General features: G+C 33.4%; 1 protein-coding gene across 1 annotated transcript in view; it reads right to left on the bottom strand.

The window, feature by feature from the left end:
- The window catches only part of LOC143066842 (endoplasmic reticulum membrane-associated RNA degradation protein-like), a 28,887-nt gene extending 11,122 nt beyond the window's left edge, over positions 1–17,765 (bottom strand). The window contains exons 1-13 of the mRNA XM_076239653.1: positions 17,593–17,765; positions 16,686–16,830; positions 16,105–16,265; positions 15,414–15,515; positions 14,447–14,536; positions 13,953–14,050; positions 12,362–12,480; positions 11,464–11,681; positions 11,027–11,056; positions 9,977–10,045; positions 6,845–7,015; positions 3,964–4,041; positions 3,087–3,157 (exon numbers count right to left, since the gene is read on the bottom strand). Of these exons, the coding sequence (XP_076095768.1) occupies positions 3,087–3,157; positions 3,964–4,041; positions 6,845–7,015; positions 9,977–10,045; positions 11,027–11,056; positions 11,464–11,681; positions 12,362–12,480; positions 13,953–14,050; positions 14,447–14,536; positions 15,414–15,515; positions 16,105–16,265; positions 16,686–16,830 (1,352 nt within the window). The 5' untranslated portion in view covers positions 17,593–17,765. The remainder of the gene's footprint in view (positions 1–3,086; positions 3,158–3,963; positions 4,042–6,844; positions 7,016–9,976; positions 10,046–11,026; positions 11,057–11,463; positions 11,682–12,361; positions 12,481–13,952; positions 14,051–14,446; positions 14,537–15,413; positions 15,516–16,104; positions 16,266–16,685; positions 16,831–17,592) is intronic.
- Between the last annotated feature and the right edge of the window lie 9,532 nt (positions 17,766–27,297).

The raw sequence follows: 27,297 nt of genomic DNA, 5'->3' as shown, positions 1-27,297 counted from the left end.
ACCAAAACTCCCAAAATCAATCCCAACCGTCCTTTTGTGGTCATAAACCTTGTGTCAAAATTTCATAGATTTCTATTCACTTAAACTAAAGTTATAGTGCGAAAACCAAGAAAATGCTTATTTGGGCCCTTTTTGGCCCCTAATTCCTAAAATGTTGGGACCAAAACTCCCAAAATCAATCCCAACCTTCCTTTTGTGGTCATAAACCTTGTGTTAAAATTTCATTGATTTCTATTCACTTTTACTAAAGTTAGAGTGTGAAAACTAAAAGTATTCGGACGACGACGACGGCGACGACGACGACGGCGACGACGACGACGCCAACGTGATAGCAATATACGACCAAAAAATTAAAATTTTTGCGGTCGTATAAAAAGAAAACAAAATGGAATAAGATTAAATATTTTCCTCCTTTAAAGTCCAGATGATTTGTATAAGCAGATGACAGGGTTATAACTGACTAGCTGGAATCCAGCCATGCTCGATGCATACGGTATATGAGCAGTTTTATTCAGCACATTATTATCTTTTGTGTTACTATTTTTTTTAAACAATCAAATATATCATATTAAGAGGGCTATACACATAATTCAGACAGAGAATATAAAAAGAGGACGTGATATGATGAGACAACACTCCACAAGAGACCAAATGACACAGAACTTAACAACTATAGGTCACTGTACAGCCTTCAACAATGAGCAAAGCCCATACCACATGGTCTGCTATAAAAGGCACAGGGAAGACTAGATGCTTGATAGACTTAAAAGCTGTTGGCTTTATTATTTAAGCAAAGAGACATGATACCTCAATAATTTGTTTTTCTTGAGTTTATTCTATGTGCAAATTTGGCATTTCAATTTTTAATTCCTAGATTTACTTTATGTTTCCAGGTCTGTTTTTCCTGTGCATAATAAAAAGGATTTATTGAATTTGAAAACCCACTTCAATCACAATATTGAAAAAGTTGGTGGTTTTCTCTTGGGACCCTGGTTTCCTCCACCAAATATTTTTATTGATCGCCATGAAATAGCACAATAGTGTTGAAAGTGATGTTTAACACCAATCAATCAATCAATCAACCACAGCATCATAAATAAACTGTGAATTCTGATGTACTGCTGAAAAATGATATAGCGTATATTCTTTTTCAGCAAAACTTCAGATTTCACAGTGTCATTGTTTTGGTTAAAAATTACGACCATCTTTTTAAAAAAAAATCTGCAATTCAGCATTGGAAAATTGTCTTGGGACAGTTTTAATATTTCAAGCTACTTTTCATGCATAATTCTAATCAAATATAAAGTTGTTTCCCTCCCACATGTTGAGACAATTTCCTGGTTTGAAATGGAAATAAAAAAAGAAGACAAAACGTAAATTCTTTAAATCCCAAAAGCTTTGATGCCATAGAAATTTGAGGAATGTAATTTTTTTTAATTTTCTAAAAATTAATTGCTTTAGTGTATTAATAACAGCTGTTCTGATAAATATTAATAGTTCAAATTTTTTTAACATTACTGTGTAAAATGTTCAAGCAAATTTAGAATGGAGTATTACAATTATCATATCTAATCTTTGAAATGTCATTTCTCCAGCAAATCAACATAAAGCCATTATTGAATAATAGAAATTTAATATCAAACTAACATATCCCCAATGAAATGAAATGGTGTACACATTATGATTAATTATCAAACACCCAGTGAAAAAGACTTATATCATCTAATTAGCCATTAAGTTTTTTGTTCTTCTGCATAATCAAATCCATAACAAAGAAACCTCCAATGGTAGTTTTGCAGGATAAAACACAATATGTATTTTATCATTCATTATTTTAGAATTAAAAAAAAGGTTTATAAATTATTCTTTAACATCCAAAATTCGAAGATAAACAAATAACAGATGCATGAAAATTGCATGTTTTTCATGCTGTAAAATTTTCATAATATTATATGAAACATACGTCTTCCCTAACAGAACTTTCAGATTTGATCAAAAAGAACTTTTAAGAACTTTTATTTCATCAACTAAATTTTACAAAAATTTAGCATTTGACTTTAAGAACTTTTATATTTGATCGACAAAATTTTATGAAACTTTGGCATATGACTTGAAAAACTTTTATATTTGATTGACTTTATTTAAAAAAAAAAATGGCATATGACTTTAAGAACTTTCATATTTTGACAACTAAATTTAGTAATACTTTGGAATTTGACTAGGAAAATTCCAAAGTATTACTAAATTTAGTTGTCATTGCCTCAATATAGGTGTAACACCACTAATTTGGGCCCGGCTAGAAAGCACATACCAGAAAGTAGTACATATCTAACACAAAATAGTCCCTACGCATGAGTGTAACTTTCTAAACATGTAGAATATTTATGTATTTTTGGTATCAAATGAAAGCTGAATGACTGGTGATCATTGTAGAACACTTTTTAACTCATAATTTTGGATATTTAAAAAACTGCACCAAATTTTAAAAAGAGGGTACATTTTGCCTGTTTGTCAGATCTGAAGTACCTGTTTAGGTATATCCGAAATTATGGGAATCAGTTCTTTCTTATATGCCATTAAAGGTATGTTGATTTTTTCAGTACAAGACACTGTAAAGTGTAGCTTTGACATGCAATGAATGTCACTTTATTTGAACTTAAAACAAAAGAGGTGTGTCTGCTTGAAATTGAGGAATTTAACATAGAAAGCAATGGGGCCTTGTGGTGGTGGTGTACTTCCTATAGCCTTTTCTGTTGGTGGGGCTTAAATTAATCATAAATTAATTTTCTAGATGTCAGTAATGTGTCAATTTTATGTTAGTAGCTATATATTTTTCATAAAATAACCACAAAGACTCGTTAAAAAACAACTGCAAGCTCATGAAACATATTTGTGGTAGGGTTGGTGTATCTCAATCTCAAGATTTCGGATTAGTGTTTTTGCATTCTGTCTTTCTTTAACTTGTTGTATTCTACAGCCCACACTAAATTTGGAATGATGGTCAAAATTCTTTAAAGCCTTGTTGATCCATTTATTTAAAACAACCCTGTTACCATAAGAGCTGATACACTGTCTCTCAATCTTACCTCGGATCTAAAGTGTAAGTATATTCTATATGTTTATTAAATTTTCCTGCAATCTTTGTTACTTCCTTGATCTAAAAAAAATAAATAAGTGCATACAGATAATATACTTATATCATGAATATATAGCATTATTTGTAGTGATTCCTTATATTACATTTATTAAATAGTATATATCTTTCAGCAGCTCAAATACAGCAATAACTAAGAGACGACATCAAAAGTTCAATGTAGGATAAAAAACTTAATTAATATAGTTTTTTCACTGACCTCCCTACCCCCTCTTGACTTTTGCACCATTTTTTACCCATCCCCCATCCTCCCCCACCCCAAAACTATTTGAATTAAGTTTTTTATCCTTCTTTGAATTTTTGATGTCATCCCTAATGTGTTTAATATTTTTATGCAATGACCGATAAACATAGCATTCTCAACCATGCCTGCTACGAATGATTCTGACAACAGAAATAGGAATGTTACACATCATTTTATAGATAACTTAATATAAATTTAAGACATAACAAGTTTCAGTAGATTAGATCCCTGCGGAAACAAAGCGATTTGGTATTTTGTGTTATATTACACAAGGTATAATATTGGTTTTTTTTTCTCGAGAGGGCATGTGAAAGAAATAGAAAAACAGGTCCTGATTTTTTAAGACAAACTCTTATAATCTTCAGAATTTCACAGACCTAAAAAATCCTTTTTATCTTTACTAAAGTTTGTTTACCAATAACATATGAAATATATCTTAGTATGTTGGTTGTAAGAAGTCCTTAAAACCTTATTTTCCCCTCTTTTGTTTAGAATAAGTATTTTTACAAAAAATTACAAGCAAACTTACATACTTGCAATAGTTTTTAAAATAAAATTTTCCTACCTTTGATTTTACTAATGATACTGGATGAAACAAGGCCTCATACTGATTTACCCAAGATGCAATTCTCTTTAACCAGGGCTAAAATAATAAAAGGCAAAAATCACATGTATCAATAGATCCTACATTCTGTATATGATTTTGCAGAGGTATTAAAAAGTTGTCAACAATATAAATACTTTTTATCCATTTGAAGAAAAATCAAATAATTTAGACATTCATCATTTTTTGGAACTATTTTGTATAAATAGATTATTAATACACAATACGTTTTTGTGCAATGCTGGTACATATAATTTTAATTGGGAATCCCTGTCTGCTATTTGGTCCAATCAGCTTGGGGGTTTCCCAGTTGCTGCTGCATGTGAAATCTCGTTTACTAATTGCTTTTCGAGATTATCCTAATTAACCAATCAAAATTAACACTGCATTTGAATTAACCAATCAGCGCTTAATTAACAGGGCTTTTGTTTTAGGCACAAGCACATAATTATTCTGAAAGCAACGCTTGCTTGGAGCAGACGTTTAATTTTAATTTACTTGCTGCGCAAGTTAGGTTTTTCTATTAGTTGGTCCAAGGTTGTTGACCCTTGCCAGAAATTAGTATTTTTAGGCGTGGAGATAGACTCCACAACATTGGAATTAAGATTACCTATTAAAAAACTTGATGAATTAAGGCGGGAACTAGCAAGTTTTCAGCAGCGCAAGCATGTTTCTAAGAAACAATTGCAGTCCCTGGCGGGCAAGCTAAACTGGGCTTCGTCAGTGGTTCACGGCGGGAGAGTTTTTCTCCGGAGAATCATTGACAGCATAATGCAGCTCAAGCATGACAGGCACAAAATGCGCTTAAGCGGCGATATTTTGCATGATATCCATTGGTGGTATAATTTTATGGCAACTTTCAATGGGAAATCCATCTTACTCAATACTAACCCTGTCACCTCAGTTTACACAGATGCTTGCAATACAGGTGCAGGTGGGTTTTTTGGTACTGATTGGTTTTATGTCAATTGGAAAGAGGATTTCCCATTTGCGCAAACTTTGCATATAAATGAGCAAGAAGCACTTGCAGTGGCTTTGGCAGTCAAACGTTGGGCTAAGTGCTGGCAAAATAGGCGTGTATTTATTTATTGTGATAATGCATCAACTGTTGCCTGTATCAATAAGTGTACCTCAAGGAACAAACTTTTGATGTCCTTTTTGCGTGAATTGTTTTGGCTATCTGCTGCTAATAATTTTCATCTGGTCGCAATTCATTTACCAGGGAAGCAAAATGTTTTAGCGGATGCTATTTCCAGATTGCATGAATTAAAGTTATGTCAATTTTTTATGAAGGAATGCCTATCCACCCCTTTGTATGTGCATCACCTTGTTCCTCACATGTCCTGTCTTTCTCTCCGCTTTCTCATCTTTAGGCTTACAGGCACACAGTCATGACAGGTCAAGTTTTTTCTTTAGTTTTCTATGGGATCAGTCTTAGCATTTTCTAACGCATGTCCTACTTTCTACCTTTACACAGGTTTGGGGTTTTACTTTGGAGTACCACAGATTTTCAACTGGAATTTGCTTTGTTTGTAATTATGTTTACATGTATTGCTTTATTGATATGCAAAGAAAATATTAAACTGTGGTTCTTTGTCCCAAACCTGTGTTTGTTCAGTTTATACTTCTAACTAAGAACCGGTTAACATATCTTGGGCCCCTTACTGATATCTGATTAGTGTAAAACAGATGCTTCATTTGCACTGTATCTTTTCAGCGTTTGGTTCGGGCCCCAAAAGGGAAAGTATCTTAGTATTCACAACATAGTCCCTAAATAGATTAAGGCGCAATATATAGGGAGGATTGGGGGGGACTAGTAATGTGGATTAATGGAACTATTTTGTATAAATAGATTATTAATACACAATACGTTTTTGTGCAATGCTGGTACATATAATTTTAATTGGGAATCCCTGTCTGCTATTTGGTCCAATCAGCTTGGGGGTTTCCCAGTTGCTGCTGCATGTGAAATCTCGTTTACTAATTGCTTTTCGAGATTATCCTAATTAACCAATCAAAATTAACACTGCATTTGAATTAACCAATCAGCGCTTAATTAACAGGGCTTTTGTTTTAGGCACAAGCACATAATTATTCTGAAAGCAACGCTTGCTTGGAGCAGACATTCTAATTTTCTGGGAAATTATTTATTCCCACCCTCCGCTCCCTAGAGGATAGTTTTTACTTTATTGCTTTGTCATTTCAGCCTTTTATCATGTTTATTAAAATATATTGTTAATAAGTAGAGTAGTAATGTTTTCAAAAGAACTCACAGTTATTATGTACTTTGTGTTAGGAGTACCACAGATTTTCAACTGGAATTTGCTTTGTTTGTAATTATGTTTACATGTATTGCTTTATTGATATGCAAAGAAAATATTAAACTGTGGTTCTTTGTCCCAAACCTGTGTTTGTTCAGTTTATACTTCTAACTAAGAACCGGTTAACATATCTTGGGCCCCTTACTGATATCTGATTAGTGTAAAACAGATGCTTCATTTGCACTGTATCTTTTCAGCGTTTGGTTCGGGCCCCAAAAGGGAAAGTATCTTAGTATTCACAACATAGTCCCTAAATAGATTAAGGCGCAATATATAGGGAGGATTGGGGGGGACTAGTAATGTGGATTAATCTAGTAATTTATACTGCACCAGGCAACAAATTTTGTGGTAAGGAAACGCCAAAGATTAAAAAGTTGCACACAAAGTTACTCAAATGAATTATTAAATTATTTTTTCAAAATACAATGATACCAATATACGACCAAAAAATTTCAATTTTTGCGGTCGTATAAAAAATAGCACATGGTTCCATGATGTACTGGAACAAATTATATATTAACCTTTTTACAACAGTCATCTGCAGGCTGGTACTTTGATGTGATGTGTACTGTTACTATGACAACAGCAGTACATAGTGACTTGGGAAAAGTAAAAACATCTGCTTCACCATGACTTAGTCTATCTCGTATACGTGGTCCACTTGGATATGTTAGCAAATCCATTAATATTTCCTGATAATAAAACAAAAAGCATTTGAAGTGGAATTCAGTTGAAATTCAATGTTTTATAGGTATTATGAATTTCATTCAATGTTGCCTTTGCGAAAAAGAGATTCTATTTAGAATTCTTAAGGTGGTACCCAACACTTTCACTAAAATTAATTTGGCTCGTTTAATTTTCATAAAATTTTGACAAAGTATTTACTTTGACCCTTTAACAAAAATATAAAAAATTCAAAAAATTTGAACCAAGCTTTTTATCAGAAAAATTACACTGGTTATATAGCAGTTTGACAAACACTAATTTTGATCATTGAGAAGCTTTATATTGCCTTCACAAGGCAACGTAATTAAAACGTTTAGCTGATATTACAGAGTTATCTCCCTGTAGTGTTAGGTACCACCTTAATTGCAAATTTCTCTCTCTCCTTCTCTCTCACAGCTGCTAGAGAGAGAAATTAGGTCACTGTTCAAGATTCATATTATTATAATCATATTGTGCAATGGAAATTATTTTCCACTGAGGTATAGGGGGATGGTTGAGATCTCACACAACATGTTTAACCCTACCACATTTTTGCACCTGTCCCAAGTTAGGAGCCTTTGGCCTTTGTTAGTCTGATTTTAGTTCATTTATATATTCAAGAGTTAAGTATGATGTCCGTTATCCCTGAACTAGTACTGTAATGGCCTGACCATTAAGTTTAACCGACGATTGGGCTCAAGCAACAAGACTATCAGGTGCTGATAATTTATTCTTAAACCAACCTAACAAATGGTAAAAAGCTGAAAAACAAATAAAATACAATTTTACAATGTGTTCAATTAATGTTATTAAAACGAAATGTCAAAGGTAATAGATAGCACAGTCCGTTGAATCCGAGAAAATGTTGTACTTCAGGGCTCACGCTACCAGGCGACTTGGGCGAAGAAGTCGCCTTCCCGATCGTCACTTCGCTTTCCCCGACCTCCAAAAGCGAAAACAAGTCGCCCTGTTCTTGACGATAGTCGCTTTCAGTCGCTTCCGTCATCGGACATTTTCAATTTTTACCAAGTTGATGAAACATCAATTTTTTACTGATAATTAAAGAAATTCAGACATAAACGATTCATTCTCTTTAGAAAAGAGGTTGAAGCATTGTCTTCGCAGTGTGTAGCAGGTTATTTGATAAAAATCCAACTTTTTATCACTTCGTGCATTTCCGCAACTTGCGCAAGTTCCGGTGCTTGTTACTCGAAAACGTACATCAACCTAAATTTCGGCGGCAAAATAAGTTTGTTACTTCATTTAAACGTGATAAAAGTTGCCTCCAGTAAATGTTAAATCCATTTATTGCATTAAAACCGTCATGTTCCTTTCAAAATAACTTGTCAAACATCGTTTATTTTTGTAAATTTTCTTGCATTCGTCCGCCATTGACCGATTTCTAAACTACGGATCTGAACCGGACCAGCTATGACCGAAATCCGTACTTTTACAATAATTACTACGGACGCACGGATGGAACAGCTGACAGAAGAATATTAATCCCAAAGGGAAAAATTACGCATTCCACACGCATTAAGAGACTTTTGGTTACATCTAATTCATTGGTGTATATGATTCCCTATATTTTTTTATGGATTGTTTCAAACTATTGATTAAAGTTGCTTAACTCTGAAACTATTATACTAATATCAATATATTATGGCCCAGTAATAACTTTTATATTTTTTTTTATGAGAAACACTGAATTTCATACAAAGATAATTTTTAATTAAATTGTAATTGATATATTGTAATTTCTTTACAATTTTTAAAATAATATTATTTTTTTTAGTGCTAGATATTTAGTTGGTAGGTTCTCACAAGAACCTTAGTAAAACTTAAACAACTTTTAATTTCAAATGTTACTTTAATTGTAATTTTTTACTCATATGAATTGAACAACATAAAAAGAACATTATTTACATATGGCCCTTTATACTATTGTAAAATCCAAACATTGAAGCGCACCGCGCGATTGAGCACTTCTCTTTCAAATCTCACCACTTCTCCCTATCAGTTTCAAAAAGAGAAGTCACTTCTCCCTATAATTCTTAAGTAGTGTGAGCCCTGTACTTTCAAGAGCAGTTAAATTTCCAGTGTTTCACGGAGAGAATGTTCAAATATGTATAGAGTAATTTGAAGGCTTCACAAACAATGTTGTAAAGTTAACTCACTCTGTGGTTAGCCACGAATTGTGTCCTAGATGACGTTTGTCCTTTGAAAAGTTATCCAGAACTGGTATGACCTTGCAATGTTCGGTTTGAGATCCGTGTGAGCAGGGGAAAGGTAGCGATGATACGATGTTTTAATGTTCTTATAAGGTTAAAGATGAATAATCCTCCTAGACTGGAACACATAAATAGATTAAGAATATAATCAAACGAATTATATAAATTACGGAACGGTGTAACAGAATAAGTACACTTTTTTATTTAGAGGCCAGTTAAACCACCCTTCCAGGTTCAGGATTTTCTTGCTATGTTGGTTGACCCATTGGTGGTCTTTGGTTGTTTTCTGTTTTTAGGCTGGGTTGTTGACACATTCCCCATTGCCATTCTCAATTTTATGAAGCCCATATCAAAGTATTTTCTCATGGGCACTGTCCATGGTTAATCTTAAGTGTGTAGAATGTTTGTACACATAGTGTTTTATTGTTTTTAGGCAGTTCAGAAGGCAAATTTAGTTTACAAATGAAAGTATGTTTATAAAGCTTTTTTTGGACCATATATAAAAGAAGATGTGGTATGATTGCCAATGAGACAACTATCCACAAAAGACCAAAATGACACAGACATTAACAACTATAGGTCACCGTACGGCCTTCAACAATGAGCAAAGCCAATTTCCCATGTCTAGTTCATACTGAATGGAGAAAATTGTACAGAGTAAAGTCAGAAATGCAGTGTTCAGTTCAGTGTTTGATATTTAGAATTAGATAAACTAACCATAATAGACTCTCCAATCTCAGATGGCAGCTTATTTTTTACATTTTCTGTGACATATTGATCAAGAATCTATCAATAAAAATAAAAGTCATTCAGCATTCATTTATTCATTAAAAATGTAAAAAGTCTTGTTTAACATTTGCTGTAATATTGCCTGTAAAAATGTTTAATCTGTTTTCAAACCACAAAATTAAGATAAAATACCAGAAAATAAACTGAGCTCTTCAGCTTATATCCATTTGGGCCTTTAAAATCTTAGTAACTGCTCATCACACATTAATTTGGAAAATTGGTAATGGATTCATTTGTACTTTCATTTGTTGTAAGATGAACAATATCCAAATATGAGATTCTTTAATTCTATCTATAATGCACTTTTCTATTGTTCTAAACAACTGCAACATTTCACATCTGGTCCGAGTACACAGTTTTTCGTAGTGCATTTCTTTTAGACAATAAATGGAAATAAAAAAAATCCAACCTGCGCTTTCTTAATAATATTTTTACAGTGTTATGTACTACTTTTGGGACAAATTATATCAAAACTATAGAAAACTTCATCAGCTCTAACTCAAAATATGAACAATTTTATGTTCAGGGGATCTTAAAATCTTTTGACAGCTTCCGGAATACTTATTTTTAAACTTTTTCAGCTGGACAAAATCACTACTTTACTTATATTTGAGGTATAAAACATAAATAAATAAATTTGAAAGGGGTATAAAACAGATTGGCAAGTAACACACTGTCCACACTAGGGACTATATTCGTGGACAACGAAAATCAAGGGACGATAACTGTGTACTCGGACCATCTGATACTAAATAGTAATGTGGAATCTGTTAAGCAATGGGAGATAACTCAATGTTTTTTTGTTTTTTTCCCCATTTTACATATCATGTACTTTCTAATGTTGAAAGGACAGCAGTATTTGACATCTGATAGTAAATAATAAATCCATCAGTATAATCTATTAAGATAGGGGAGATTACACAATAAACATGTAATTTGAAAATAAAACAAAACCTTTAAATAAGTTTGATAGCCTACCTCATCAAGAGTAGTATATAATGTTGTTGCCTGAAAGAGCAAAGTAAATTTCATCTATTAAATACAAATAATAAAATAAAACAATGATTAGGGTTTTTAAAAAAAGATTACTAATGATAAAGACAATACATAAATATCAATTTCCTTTAATTTATAATCTGGTTTAAAAAGCTGATACCGATGGGCAAAATTCCCATATTTGTTTAATTTTACACAAAAATAAAAAATTGTCAGGTTCTGTCAGATCCCTAATCATAACATAAATCTTATTAGATCATTCCATGTAAATGTAAATTGTAATCCTTTTTGATGTGTAAGAAATAGCAAAGACTCCATGGTTTTGTTTTTGAAATTAAAAATTCAAATATTTTGGCATAAATGAATAAAAAAAACAAAAAAAACTCAGACTGAGTGAAATATTTAACAATGATACTAACCTCAGCTGTAATGGTTCTCCCTGGACAATTGTTTACAATAGAAAACTGACATCTAAGGGCATGTTCTAACAAAGGTAACAGCAAAACCATAGCCAGGCCTGGTCTATCAGTGTTATACAAGTCTATGCAGTGGTTCCAAAGTGTTAGTTGGTATTTAGGTATGAAGCTACTGGTTTGCATTAATATCTTCATCTCTTCTGACGTCATGTCATTTATATCTGATTCAATAAAACAAGAAATCAAAAGTTATATATCTGTGGTAATATTAACTGATCAACTTTGGTTAAAACAAGCTCTTAGAAATTATGAAATAAAAAAGAATAGACAACTTTCGAGTTCGATGCATTTCCGTCAAGAACTCTGGTTTTAGTGAACATCATCCATGACGTTTCCGTTCCTATGTTGAGCTAGTAGTTTGAAAACTATAATGCTATATTGTACAAATTATTCGGCAAATTAAATTCTTCTAATTGACAATCAGCACTGCTGTCATTAGTGAATTGTGATTAGGTTCTTACGAAAAACAAACATTATTTCTAGTTTATCCTGCACAATGACGATTACTAAGACGCTTGATGAATGTTAAAAGTGCAGGGATACAGGCAATCCCCTCTATCTGGTAAATGACGTCATTAAGGCGCGCATAATTGACGAGTTTTTCCTGGTGACAGATGAACTCGAAAGTGGTCTGTCTATTAACCAGCTGTAAGAAAATTTATAAGCATCCAGAGTCAAACATGATAAAGAAGTCAAATATGTTCAGCTAGAAGTTGTCTTGGCATGTGCCTTTCTTTTTTCCCATACAGTATACTTCTACACTTTGAACCTCAATTCAAAGGTCAAAAGAGGAGGATAATATAAAGGTTTAGATGAATCTTGTCTTGGTTTAAATGAATACCTGGCAATATCTCTGCATACTGACTGTCTTGATGAAATATTATTGGTGATCTATGAGGAATATCTCCTTGTAAATACTGATCCAGACTTGGTAATACTATTAACAGAAAACATGTGTATCTGAAAAAATAAAAATAAGTCCATGTTCTTTAAATTAAGAAATAGGTGTGGTAAAGTCCTTATGTTGTCTTGCAACTGATGATGAATGGCTGTTTCATATCCAGAAAAAAATTACTTGCATATTCAGGGCAAGGATATGTTAATGTGGAAGAATAGAAACGCTGCTTTTTTGCTAGACAGTTAAGGTAAGCTTGATTTTTAACGTGCTTCTTCACAATGTAACACTCTGCAATTATTATCCTGATTCTGAACCCAGCAGTCTTTTCTTTTGTGGATAGTTGTCTCATTGGCAATCATACCACATCTTCTTTTTTATTTGCTCTTTCTCCTAAAATACTGTTTATTAGTTGATAAGCAGCAATTACTATTTTTCAAGTCTTTGGTTTGACCCATTCAGGGGATTTATACATTCCATTTCAAAAATGATAAATAAAATAATTAAATAACAAGAATGTGTCCAAAGTACATGGATGCCCCACTTGCATTATCATTTTCCATGTTCAATGGACCATGAAATTAGGTAAAAGATCTAATTTGGCCTTTAAAGTAAAAAGATCAACCAAAAGGGAACATGTGTACTAAGTTTCAAGTTGATTGGACTTTAACTTCATCGAAAACTACCTTGACCAAAAACTTTAACCTGAAACTTACACTTTTAATTTCTATGTTCAGTGGACCATGAAAATGGGGTCAAAAGTTTAATTTGGATTTAAAATAAGAAAGATCATATCATAAGGAACATGTGTACTAAGTTTCAAGTTTATTGGACTTCAGCTTCATCAAAAACTACCTTGACCAAAAACTTTAACCTGAAGTTGGACGAACAGACAGACGGACGAACGAATGAACGGACAAAAAGACGGAAGGACGCATAGACCAGAAAACATAATGCCCCTCTACTATTGTAGGTGGGGCGTAAAAATAAATGTAAATGTAAATTGCAAATATACAAGGAAATTAATGAAAAAATATAAATGCAAGTTTACATAAATGATTATTTTGCGCAGGTGGTAATCACATCAGACCTTTTCTAATTATAAAATTATCAAATAATTTGCACCTTTTATAAAAAAAGCTTACATAAAGATTTAAACATTTGCTGAAATCATCATACAGGTATATCCATTATCTAGTTAAATATTTTTTGATCATACATTCATTCTAGTATTCATTTGGAAGAAACATTACTGAGAAGAATTAGGAGAAAGGGCTTTTTCCAGAATTTATTAAATGGGGGCATAGAAATACACTTTTATTAAAATTTGATGGGTGGTGTTTATTCAAGGCAGATAGCGAAAACCTTTATTTGAAATAATCAATTAAAGTTTAGGGGAGGGGAGGGGAGAGGAGGGGTGGCGAGGAGAGGTTAAATAAAAAATGTCTATCCATCCCATATAAACTTAAGTTTTACTAACTGAAAAAAAGATTTAAATCTGATTTAAGAAAAAAATGCGAGTATCGTTACAACTTGCCTTTTTGAAATTTCTTGTTCTGTAGGAAATCCATGCCAAATAATATTCCTTAGATTCAATGAAATAGGTGGACCAATAACAGCTCTTAAAACTTGAACCTGAAAAAAAGTAACATACAAAATGCCATAACCATTTTTTTTTCAATCAATTGTTTTTTTAAATATTTTTTTTATAAAAACAACTTTGCTTGAATTTTTTTACACTGAGGATACTTTGAAAGTAAAAAAAATGATTGTCTAAATAACAGTTGAAAGCCAATTACAATAAAGCTTATATATTCTGCATGGTAAATTTTGTATTATTCCTTCTTAATCCTGATGGAAGATGATAAAGCAGTCATAATATAGAATATTTTATTTTTAATATTTACATAAGAGTTAAATTTTTGTCATGCAAAATAAATAAAATTGAGGCATACAATCTTGCAGAAAGGGAAACTCTCAATATCATTTTTATATTCTAGCCTAAAGAGACTCAAAACAAACAATACTTACAACAGTAGGCCCAAAGATTTTCTTTAGTGTTGAAGATGATAGAATATCTTTTAACATGGAAGGACAAATGGTATTCTCTAACAAATACACCTGTAATTAAATGTTTATTACATGATTTGTGTATTTATTTATACTTGCACTAGAAACCAAGGGAGAAAACCCTATTACAGCAGATTCCATTGAGTGTGAAGTCAAAGGTAATATCTTTGGTTAGCTTGCTTGTTAGCTGAACCGTGAAGTCATTGTTAGGTTAGGTAAATTACCCTACTTTAAGAATAGACTAGTCCGACAGAAAACCAATCGATCTGTCTGTTGGACTATGCTACTTTGAAATGAGGGTAGTATACCTTACCTTATAAAGACTTCACGGTTCAGGTAACAAGCAAGCTAACCAAAGATATTACCTTTGGCTACACACTCAATGGAATCTGCTGTAAAATTAAATCAAAAGGCACCTATTACAGAGTTTACATGCTCTTTACAGACATGGAGCTGACATGGTACTTATAGGGTGATCTTATAACAAGTTGTCTTCTGTAATGTTGAATACTGCACTTACATCTTTAAGTGGTCTGTCTAGACATGGGGCAGCCAGTGTGATCTTATCACAAGTTGACTATTTGAAAGGTAAACCAGAATATAAGACAAATTATATTTTGTGACATACAATTAGATGACGAACATTTCATTCTTTTCCCTGATGAACAAAAAAAACTTGATTATACATGTCTGTACGTCTTTTTATAGACATGGGGCAGGTAGGTTGGCCTTTAAACAGGTTGACTGATGTGCTTAAACCTCCAAGCACTCTTTATAAACATTGGACACAAAGGGAGGTCTTACAACAGGTTGACTTCTGTACCTACTGTTGCCTCTCTTAAGTGGTCTCTTAAAACAGGTTTCCGTTTGACTGTAATTTGGTCTATAGTAGGTTTATAAATACTCTAAGGTTGACAACTGTACTTACATCTCCAAGTGCTCTTTCTAGACAAGAAGTAACCAGTAGAAGAGCTAAATAATTGTCTGTTAACTTGTCAGTCTTAAGTAGCCTGAAACATTCTTTGATGACCTACAAGTTAAAAGAGTAAAAATGCAGAATAGCAATAATTTTGCATAAATTTGCAACAATTTGCAATGTGTGAAATTTAGCAATAAATTCTTTTATTTTTTTGTTTGTACATCCATATTTCAAAGGAGATTCTCATGTATCATGGTGTTTAATATATGTTCAACCTCATATGCAGGATCATAATATAGATGATTTAAGGTGAGAATTTGCTGTTCTTTGGCTGCTTACAACTGGTACATTTTTATTGTTCATTTCATACAAATCTATTTTCTAAAAATAACTTTTAATGTAATGGTATGTCTTCTTTGTTTATAAATTCTGCTCCAATATTGAGACTTTAATATTATCTTTATGTTTTATTCAGTATATGGAAACTTTACAAATTAGTTTTTACAAATCCTTAACAAATTGGTAGTGGTTAAAAAGCATAAATTTCATTTTCTTTTTTGGTTGGAAAGGCTAAAAACCAACTATGATTCAATTATATATATATATTTTTTTAAACTAAAAGAAACAGGATATAAACATTGTTGGTCCTTTTTAGAGATCTTACAATAGTTCTGACTTGTTTCATCACAAATTACAATACCTGTTCTTGACATGTCCAAGAAATAAGGTCACTGAAATGATGCAAAAGGTCATCTACTGTCATTTCTTGAACACAATGTTCACATTCTTTAAAAAGAAAGCCAAGTCCAAAAATACACTTTTCAAAATAATCATCGCTGTTTGTATCTTCTAAACATTCATCTGTAGGAAAATACAATATTTTTTTTATTTTTTTTTCAAATATTTTCTACTGTCATCACCTGAAACACATTAGGCATACAAACATATGAGAGGTACAATGTACCTACATGGAAATTAGATACTAGATTTGACTTTAGAATGTAATGAGGAGCAGACTCATAAACACATTTTAGGATGCCTTATCTTTCTCTCCTCTTTTATCAAGGTATAATAAATTTATCAAGGTATAATAAAGAAAAAATGAAAAGTATTTTTTTAAATAATTTATTTGCATGCTTTTGACAGTAAAGTTAAACATGAATTTATAAATGTTCCCTGCAATTTTTTTTGCCTTTTTCATTCAAATATATTCACAAAATAGGCACCATAAAAAGTTATGTCCTACATCAATAAACTTTATTCATTGTAGTTGATAAATACCTGGTAAAACCTGTCTTAACATATCCCAACATATAATCTTGGATGAAGACAAGAAACTAACAGGGCTTGATTCATTATGAACCCCAACCTCTGTTATCAACCTCCTGACCTTTGGAGACAATGCAGTCAGCAACAACTCAGCCATCTAATAATTTTGAAAGAAAACACACATATATATAGAAATGAGTAGAATGGCATCAAAGTGTGAATAACAAGACATTGCATCTTATTCTACTCTCAGTTTTGTAATGCTTATGAGATTGCTAATTTACACGCTTTTCTGTGTATCCCATGAACAGGGGATCTCAACATAATATTTTAGGTATAGATGTGCACCTGGTATGTCACCACATACAGACAAGAGAGTCAGCCATGGATAGGTTAACACAAACAATGTATTATGCACAGACATCTGAACAATATATACAGCACTAAAGCTCAGAGGTTTGTGATTTTTTGTGGGGTTCCAATAGATAGTCAACGCGGCAAATAGTAACAAACCCCTCTGACTATCATAACCACCATGCATTCTATATATCTCTGTCAAACATCCAGTTCATTCATAGTACCAATTCCCCTCAAAGTCTTTCCACCATAGCCAATTTATTTTGTTCTTTACATATGATATATTGTATGCATAAATTGCTATTAAAGCTTGATAATGGAATATTACCCATTTAACATAATCAGAACCACTTTACAAAGTATAGTCAAACTTGCAATATGGCAGAAACGACTGTAGCCAAAACATCTTGCATCGACAAATATACAAAAAATAAAAATATAAGAAGAAAATTGACAACTCTAGTTCTTATAGCCATCATCAATAGATGTGAAAAGAATTATTAACAGATTAAAACATAACTAACAGATCAAATAACTCAATATTTATAAACAATCATAACACCTGGCAACTCGAATCACAAATGACAAATGTTGTGGGTTTGTCTGTAAGCAGATGAGCTGTGTGGCCATAAATAATTAAAGTGATTTCATTATGATAGCAAACAAATCATAAATTTGCTCAGATTGACTTTGCATTTCCTTCCTGTGTGTAGCTGGCACTGTTTAGATTCGATTGCCTAAACAAATGTAAATTTTCTAATCCCAAAAAATCTACTTTCATTTCGAATGGCGTCAATAATTATAGAGTCTGTAACGGTAGAAACGTCATTTTCCGTGTATTCATTTTGGCGGGAAATTCAAACATTCAAGAGACGTCGATGACCACAAAGGTAGTGGTGACAACTTCAAGAAATATGTAGGAAGGTAAGATTAAAATTATTAATATTAATTCCAGAATATTTTTAATTAGAATTTGCTTAAATCAAAAAGAACAAAGATTTATGTTATAACATCTGAATAATACTTTTTAATTAGAAGTCTAAATAAATTAAAACTTTCTTGGTCATGGAACTGGGTGACTTAATATATAAATATCTTTTATGTGGTTTTTGTTTTATTTAAGAATTTTAGGAGGGTGCGGTGAAAATGTGAACTTTCTGATATGGTCTTGATTTTTTTCTTCTGTCCTTCAAAATACAAGTAGATTTTGCAATAAACCATCAACGACATAAAGGTGAAAATTAATGTTTTTCATAGTAGCGTAGATTATTCTAAAGTCCAAATATTTACCTGATTTCATGCTGATTCAGGACATGTCGAGAAATCCTCCTCCCATTAAGGTTTGTAACTCAAATGAAAAGTTATATTCAATTCAAATCAATATGTTATTGCCTTCCAATAACAACTATTATATAATATGATAATCGTTTTATTACCTTCAAAATATTCTCCCATTGTTTTACCTGCATTTCTGGGTCTATTGTAAGGCAGTTTACAGTAAGGGTTTTTGGTTATTTTTCTGCCCCCACCTAGGGACATTGTGACTTTTCTGTCTGTGCGTTCGTTCGTTTGTCCGTCTGTCCGCGTCTGTCCAGTTACAGTTTAAAAGTTTTTTGGTAAAAGTTTTTGATGAAGTTGAAGTCCAAGAGTTTTGGCACCAAATTTCACGGTCCACTGAACATAGAAAATGGTGGGGCGTCCGTGTACTTTGGACACATTCCTGTTTTAGGTTAATGTTAGTGTAAGAGTAAGGATGAATTTTGTATAGCTCTTTATAAGACCCTTAAAGTAAAAAGAAAGTATTTTTTAATAACACCAATGTTACCACTTCGCTCGCGATTAGCATAATTAGTGACCTCATTAATTGTATATATATCTACCGATATACAGAAGATAAAAACAACCTTATGTCCTACACATATTATAAAATTAAGGAGATGTGGTATGATTACCAAAGAGACAATTTGAACTATCCACCAAAGTTCAAATGAAGTGGATGAAAGCAGTTAGAGTCCGGAAACCGTACGGCCTCCAACAATAAGAAAACCCCAAACCGTTTAGTCGGCTTTAAAAGGCCCTGCATGAAAAATATGAAACAATTTAATTGAGAAAACTAACGGCCTAATTAATGTCAAAACAAATTACGAAAAACAAATATGTCAGACACGAACCAACGACAACCACTGAACTACAGGCTCCTTCCTGACTTGGGACAGACACAAAACGTGAGAATGTGACGGGGTAAAACATGTTTGTGAGCGTTCAACACTTTCCCTTAGCACAACACAAGAACAAACTATGAAAATCAGTTGAAAAAGACTCAACTCATTAGCTGGTGATCGATTAAAAGCAGAAACTCATCAAACAAACACAGACCGCACAGGACATGGTATAATGGTCATTTTTGTTTATGTTTTCAGTCAACGCACATAGATGTCTGCGGGTAGAAAGTCAAAACCGAGTGCTTCGCAAGAGGATTCTACTCCAGCAAAGAAGCAATGCATGGACTTGCTTTTTCATGATGACTCTTCTGTTTCCAAGTTCACGTGGCCAGAAGATGGAAGTGAGTCATCATCATGGCAAATTTGTGATGCGGATGCAGGGGATAACTCTAATCCACCAAGCCGTGATGCCACAAATCCACCGAGTCGGGGTAACTCAAATCCACCAAGTTTAGAATCTACAAAGACAAATAATTCTTTGAGTAGTGAAGCATTGGATAAAAAGAAATTGATTGAAGATGCATTCGAACAGAATTCTTCACAGTCGACTGCTCCGTTTGTATTCCCAAAAACTCCAGCAAATTCTGAAAATGATCTTTCATCACCTAGCACATTTAGCACATCAGGAGAAAGTAACTGTTCTTCACCAAGCACACTAACTTACAAAAGCACAAAACAATCCAACAAAAGATTGTGTTCTCCTTGCAGAACACCAAATAATTCTGAAAACGATATTTCATCAACGGGCATATGTAGCGCATCATCAAAAAATAATCGTTCCCCACCAATCACAGTCAGTAGCAAAAACACAGAACAATCCGACAGTAGATCGTGTTCTCCTTGCAAAACACCACAAAATTCTGAAAATGATTTCTCTTCAGCCAGCTCATGTAGCACATCAGCAGTAAGTGATTGTTCTTCACAAAGCACAGTCACTGAAAGTAATTTCTCATCAAGCACAACTTTTGAATGTGATTCTTCTCCATCAAACACAAGTATTGCAAGTAGTCAACTTTCTGACAGCACTATCTCACAGAACTCTCAGGATGGCTTGTCTGAAGGCATACAATCTAAAAAATCTGTCGGCTCGGAAAACAGACAAGTTCCAACTAAACAAACCCGCCTAACCGATTCAAGTGATAGTGATTCGTGTGAAAGTGATTCATCCCTAGACCAAGAAATAAAAGCAACACCAAAAGGAAAAAGAAATAATCCTCCTGCAATAAAGGTACAGGATACAAAGGTTCCAGAAAAAATGCACGATGACCACGACAAAGAAGAAACAAACATTTTTAAGAATGTGAAAGGTGACAAAACTAAAGAACAGAATCAATCAAAAGGCAAAGACGAAGATAAATTGAGTGATGACGAAGATGATGTCAGTAATTATTCCGATGAGGATTATTATTGTAATAGCTCTTATTCTGGTAGTGGTAGCGAATATGAAGTTTCGGATAAGTCTGTTCAATGTAATGGCATATCTCCTCTTCATATCAAGACAAAGGTCGATAGACAAGCGTTTGTAATGAAAATCATGAAAGCGTTCAAATGCAACTCTCTGTATGACTCGTTCTGCTTTACTTTGCCTCGGTCAAAGGATGCAATTGACGGATACAATATGACGGTCAATGGATTACTTAGTTTGGCCGATCAGTGTAGGTTTGGTCTAATCGAGTCGACCTCGATGAACTTTCCAAGTAAAGAATCCATAGATTTCGCAGAAGGAGTTGTCGAAGATATGAGGAAGAGATATAAGGATTTGTGTGGAGAAGGAGAAAATAGTAACAGTGATTCCCACCATTCTTCAGAAGAAAGCACAAGTAGTATTCTGGAGAAGGAAGTTGACAATGATCTCCCCCATAATATTATATTCATGGTTTCCGATGGAATCAAAGACATTGTGTCGACCTGGAGTGGACAATTCCAGGTTTCTACTAATCCAGTTACATATATTATGTCGCTCCGAATGTTCGATTATAAGCCTTCATTTTCAAACAATATTCGACCAGTTTTCGGTCAGAAACCTGATTTGACGGATGAATTGTGTAAAGATATAGTCAATGAAATGGAAAAGTTCGAATGTTCGAGACAATTGCGATTGGATGTAGACTTCCGAACTTTTGAAAGTCTTACATTTTTCAAATGTTCCGAAAACGAAGCTTTGCTACTTATAAACGTTAAAAGTCCAGCTACATTTTGCCAAAGACTCGTAAATAGCAGCGCCATAGACAGAAACGATTGGCAACCAAGAGACAATTTTCTCCCTTTTGAGCATGGATGTTATCAGGATTACGTTTTGGTTCTAGGGGGCGTAGTCTCTGAACTTTCAAGTATAGCAGCACAGATAACTGTAGCATTTCCAAGCGTTAAAATTTTAAACAAAGATATAAACGAGTTTTTGCTCTATCATATCTCGGTAAATACCTCGGGGAAATATAGAAATTTAGAAACTAACGGCAGACACAGAAAATCAACAAATTTGTCTGTTGATCGTCGAAATAACATCATTGATGTTTTGGAAACAAATCATCTTCTTTCAAAAGACAAATGTGAAGAACTAAGAACAAATATAACAATAACAGAAATTAACTCCAGACTGGGTTCCGAATGTAATTGTTTTGATGGTACGGAATTCCATCCATGTTTCACTGATTACTTAAACTATAAATGTTTAGATGTTAGTGAACTGGAGCATCAACTCTCAAGGAGATGTAATATTTCAGAGAAAATGGCTGATGCCAAACTTTTGGATTACAATCCTGATTCCAATCCTGATTCCCAGAACATGAGCGTAGCAGAATACCTGGCTTCAAATTCAAATTCGAATTTTTATTATTCTTTCTGTAGCTCAGAAATTATTCCCAACGACACGTGGCATTGTAAAGTATGTGGCAAATGCAACCAAGAAAACGAATGGCACTGCCCAAAATGTGACAAATGTTCTAAAGCACAACCAGCATGCCAGCACTGTGGATATGCTGGATATACATATATAATTAAACCAGGCTCGGTGGATGAATCCATGGCGCCAAAATTTGATTGGAAAATCAACTTGAGTACGACAGATGTTCCTGATTGGTCTGTTACTCTCGATCATTCGACCGAAAAAGCTTCCTTCAGCATGGACGATTTCATGCAGGATGAGTTTGGATTGATCGATCCTATGGCATTTTTGTTGGGTTCTGAGGCTAGGGGCGGCGGGAAAAGACAAGGTCGTCGACTACAAAAGTATGAGAAAAAGATTGAAGGAAATCCTAAAATGTTAGCGGCAGCAGGATGTATATTGCAATAAAATATGATAAAAATCAGAATTTACTTCTCTTTCTTATTTTACTCAACTGTTTGAGCAAACAACGTGTCGCTGTTGAATTGGATTACTTTCGAGTTTGTATTGCAGGAAAAAAAATCCAAGGGTTCCTTCAACGAGGGGGGAGGGGGGGGGGGCATATACCTTTTTATGTTAACCTGTTTTGGCCTTTTTCAAGGTGTTGTTAACTGTTATTTGAGATGAATTTAAACTGTTAACTGTTTTAAACCCACTGTGTTAACTGTTATCAGCATTTTTGTATTTCTTATTAACTGCTTTTACCAAAATCCAGGTGTAGTTAACATGTTAACAGACCCCCTATTGTCCCCTCTTAAACACACAATTGGTTTATGTTGCCTTTTATTCATACACATTTAATTCATGCTAACACAAAAATATGAGATGTGGTATGATTGCCAGTCATTGAAGACAACTATCACAAAAAACTAAAGGACGAGCATGTAAACAGATATATATTTATGTGCGGCCTTCAACTATGAGCAAAATCCGTACTGTAAACTAAGCTTAGCTATAAAATTAACACAACAGATAATAAATCAATAAATGAAAATAATTTTGGCATACTAGTATAACAACTCCCACTTATAAGCCCATGGTAAAGACACATAATTAATGTCAATACAATTAAAATATAGGTCTTTGATTTGGTTATCCTTTTATGATATATTTTCGGGCACTCGACTTACATAGATCTGAATTTCAACTATAGATTGAAGTTATGTGGTAGTGTTGTTGACAGTTAATCATGTTTGTGAGCGCTCAACTCGCTTGTATCCTTCGACAGTGGTGCAACATAATTACAAACTGTAAAAATCAGTTGGAAAAGCTTACAAAAAACTAAAAAAAAATAACACCAATCAAAAAGTTCTCGCAGTTGCTGAAAGCTAATGAAATGCGTATTTCTACTTTTAAACAAACCATGTTATCGATCTCCGACTTTCTTTCACGTCTTTGTTCTTTGCTAGAATACTTGTTATGCCCACCTACGATAGTAGAGGGGCATTATGTTTTCTGGTATGTGCGTCCGTTCGTCCGTCTGTTACACTTCAGGTTAAAGTTTTTAGTCAAGGTAGTTTTTGATGAAGTTGAAGTCCAATCAACTTGAAACTTAGTTATTCCAATTTCACGGTCCAGAAAACATAGAAAATGATAGTGCGAGTGGGGCATCCGTGTACTGTGGACACATTCTTAGATATAGGAAGATGTGGTGTGAGTGCCAATGAGACAACTCTCCATACAAATAACAATTTAAAAAGTAAACCATTATAGGTTAAAGTACGGCCTTCAACATTTGTTTATTAATCAAAACGAATAAATCAGGGCTTGCTTCATACAAAATAACCAACTTAGATAAAACAAATCTTGAATGAAAGATGGATAAAACATTCTTACTCTGAATCTGGTATCAAGATTGTTTTTTATGTTTGATAGGCGTTTTTTCAAGAGACAGTCTGCATTCCAATGAGAACCATCTTCACACCGACTGGTTCCTTTTTTGTCACACATTCTCCACATATAAGACTTTATAAAAGAGGAATTTGAAAGGAAAGTTCGAAGGAGTAAGAAAAATAATGGAAAAATTTATGACAAATAAAAAAAAAAAGAGTTAAGTTTTGATCAAATCGCTAGCAGTTCAAAAATATCAGTTCCAATCAAATTACAAAGAAGTCACAGAACCAATTCAAAGCAAAAGACAAGATATAAAAAAAACATACAAAATGCTTGTCAAATCGCAATAAAATAATGGAATGGTAGAAGAGAAAGCAGATAAAATGATTTTTGTCAGCCAAATTTTTCTTTTAAACTGATGACGTGAGAAAGAAATACTCCAAGGATTCGAGTTAATTTGCAAAATATCTAACACAAGGTTTGCGATAAAGGTCATTTATTCAGAAACCATAAAAACATAATACAACTGAATGTTCCCCAGCAGATAGGTGAATAATTGTGCACTTTGTGTTAAAAGCATAAAATTTGGTAGAAACCTAGTTTGGACCATACTAAACAAATTTAGATATGGAGGCAAGCTTGATTTTACCCACTTCCGGTTTTATCATCAAAATGGCGGACATGCATTTCATAACTGACTAATGGTGATTTAATTCTCAAAAGTGATAGCCAAAGTTTGCCTTGTAGACGATAACATTAGTATGTACTCGTGGTTTCACATAATGTATCATTTCTTTGAAACCCTCGAGGTATTTATTCCGAATTTGTCACTTCCGGTAAATGACAAAAAAACGTAATTTAGGGACAAACTACATATGTTTAATAAAAATAAGCAATGTTGTCTAAAATAAAGTTCAATTACATTGTCCTTTATTTGTTTGATCAGAATAACAAATTGCTCTATTAATGGCGTAATAATGATTCCGACATTCAGGGTACTCGCCTGGTCTCTCATAACGATGAATGCTCTAGTGACACCGTTCAATGCCATCCATCTATCTCATGTTCTTTTTTTCCTTAACCAGCGATCGATTCCACAGTGTCGAATCCAGTGAATGCATTGAAAACAGGCAATGCATATGCTTTTTCATGTCCTAAAAAGTTAGCAATCTCATGAATTCAAATGTATCTAAAGTCCTAAATTAACCCATATATCAGCTGCATTTGTCGCATGAAAGCAGGACACGCCAAGTTCTACTTCATCGGTATCAATTGTAGCAATAATTCTCTTCCCAAAAATGTGTTCAACCATCAGTTTATGTGACAGAAAATGAAAGTGCCCTAATTTTTTTTTATCTACACGCATGGGAAGCTCTGCCAATTTAGCATGTTTGTCTTTCAACATGTCTCCTTGTGCCGTCAATCTTTATAGTGTCTACAATAGTTAATTCTGCTGTTGATGCTGCCAATGGTTCTAAACACTTCGAATGTAATTAGACTGAATGCTGGTAGATGGATGTGATTTTGCAGTTTAAAGAACTCATCCAAGTTTCCTCTGGTATTGTCCAACTATTTCTATTCAACGAACGACAAATAGTATCAACAAATGCTGAGGGAGGTATATCTTTAATTAGTTTACAGAACAAGCAGTTCATTGCTGTCTTCAAGAAATTGATTTCCTAAGTCTTCTTCTAAAGAGGGTACATCATGTATAAACGACATTTGAACACTTAGTTTCTATTCATGGTGAGTTATGTCCTCATCATAAAGAAAAATCAATCTATGACTGTTCCTCTTGCATCTTTCGCCCCTCGTCTCAAACTCTTTAGCAAGGCTTACCATCATATCCAGTTAAGCTATCATCCATCGTCACAGGGCTAATGCGTTTTCTGTTATTAGTGCCTCCATCTGATTTAACAACATATTTATTTTGTGCATGCGCATAGACAATAGCTATTACTGAAAAAAGAATCTTTGACTTATGAACTACAAACAGTTCATCTTCTTGATATTGCTTGCAAAGCACATTGCCATTGGTAAGATTCGCGGATACTCTGACCACTTTATTATATAGCATCCACAAACCTAAATGAAAAATATATCCACTAATTTCCAACTTTTCTTGTCTGACAGTGAGCTATTATTCCTAGGTGCATATGTAAGGAGGTTACTTTAGATGCATGATGATGGATCTTTTGAGAGTTACAGATTCGTTTGTAGCTTTTGAATATTAGCATCTGACCAATCCGGCAATCGTTAGAGTTTCCTGAGAATAAGAGTTGGTTGTTATATCTTGTCTATACAACAACATACTACATGTGTAAAAAGAGTTACGAGAGATATTGGAACAGAATTTCCCTAACAGTGTACTGGAAAACTATAGTCAAAACCAAATATACCAATAAACATGTTGCTGCGAATGATTCTTACTGCTTTATAAATCCGCATTTAGTTTGAGTCAAAGTCATCATCACCTGCTTTCTGAAGAGAGTGTCCTATATCGTCTTTCAAATTAATTCTTTCTCCCTTGTTTTCATTCATGAATATCAGGTAAATAAGCAAACATTAGACATAAAAAGTTGTGGTATGAGTGCCATTTAAACAACTCTCCATCCAAGTCAAACATGTGAAAGCTCTCTCACAGGCAAACAACCCAGATGTCTGTATTCTTTTATCTTGTACTACAGTGAAACTTCTCAAAACCGGCCGCCCGTCGGACCACGGGATTCGGCCGGTTTTCAGGGGTGGCCGGTTTGTTGATTTTGAAATTAACAAGAGTTACTTCCCTTCAATATTTGTGCATTTGGTTTTTTCACCATGTATTGTACCTCAATCATAAAGTTTGTTTTGTTGTGTAAATTTAGCTTTGTATTCTAAATTGATTATGAAATAAATATTAAAACATCATTTGTATCTTTATTATTTTTTATTTTGCAGGAATAACAAATAAAATGCAACTGTATAACAAAACAGTTTTAATATCGATATATTACGTTATTGAACTCAATTGACATACATTCATCATCGGTACCATACGATGATAATATATAATAAGCAGTACACCACATTACAGCACTTAACATGTTCCCAAATGCATAACTATGATATTTATTAACGATTTGAATTTCTGTAATTTGCCTAAAAGTTATTTTTTAAACATTTAATGAAAATTAATTATCATCATTGATTAGCGTGGGTGAAGATCATAATCTGTCAACCGATAATTTATTCGGGTATTGATTTGACATTGACAGGTAAACACTACTCAGTGGCCATGCAGGTGTCTAATTGACCAGATTAACTTGTTTGTTTATATAACAGTATTATA

The sequence above is a fragment of the Mytilus galloprovincialis genome, chromosome 3 (assembly GCF_965363235.1).
Source record: "Mytilus galloprovincialis chromosome 3, xbMytGall1.hap1.1, whole genome shotgun sequence".
In the NCBI taxonomy this organism is placed as follows: domain Eukaryota; kingdom Metazoa; phylum Mollusca; class Bivalvia; order Mytilida; family Mytilidae; genus Mytilus; species Mytilus galloprovincialis.
The sequence above is the reverse complement of the archived record's forward strand: the minus strand, read 5'-3'. Positions and strand labels throughout refer to the sequence as shown.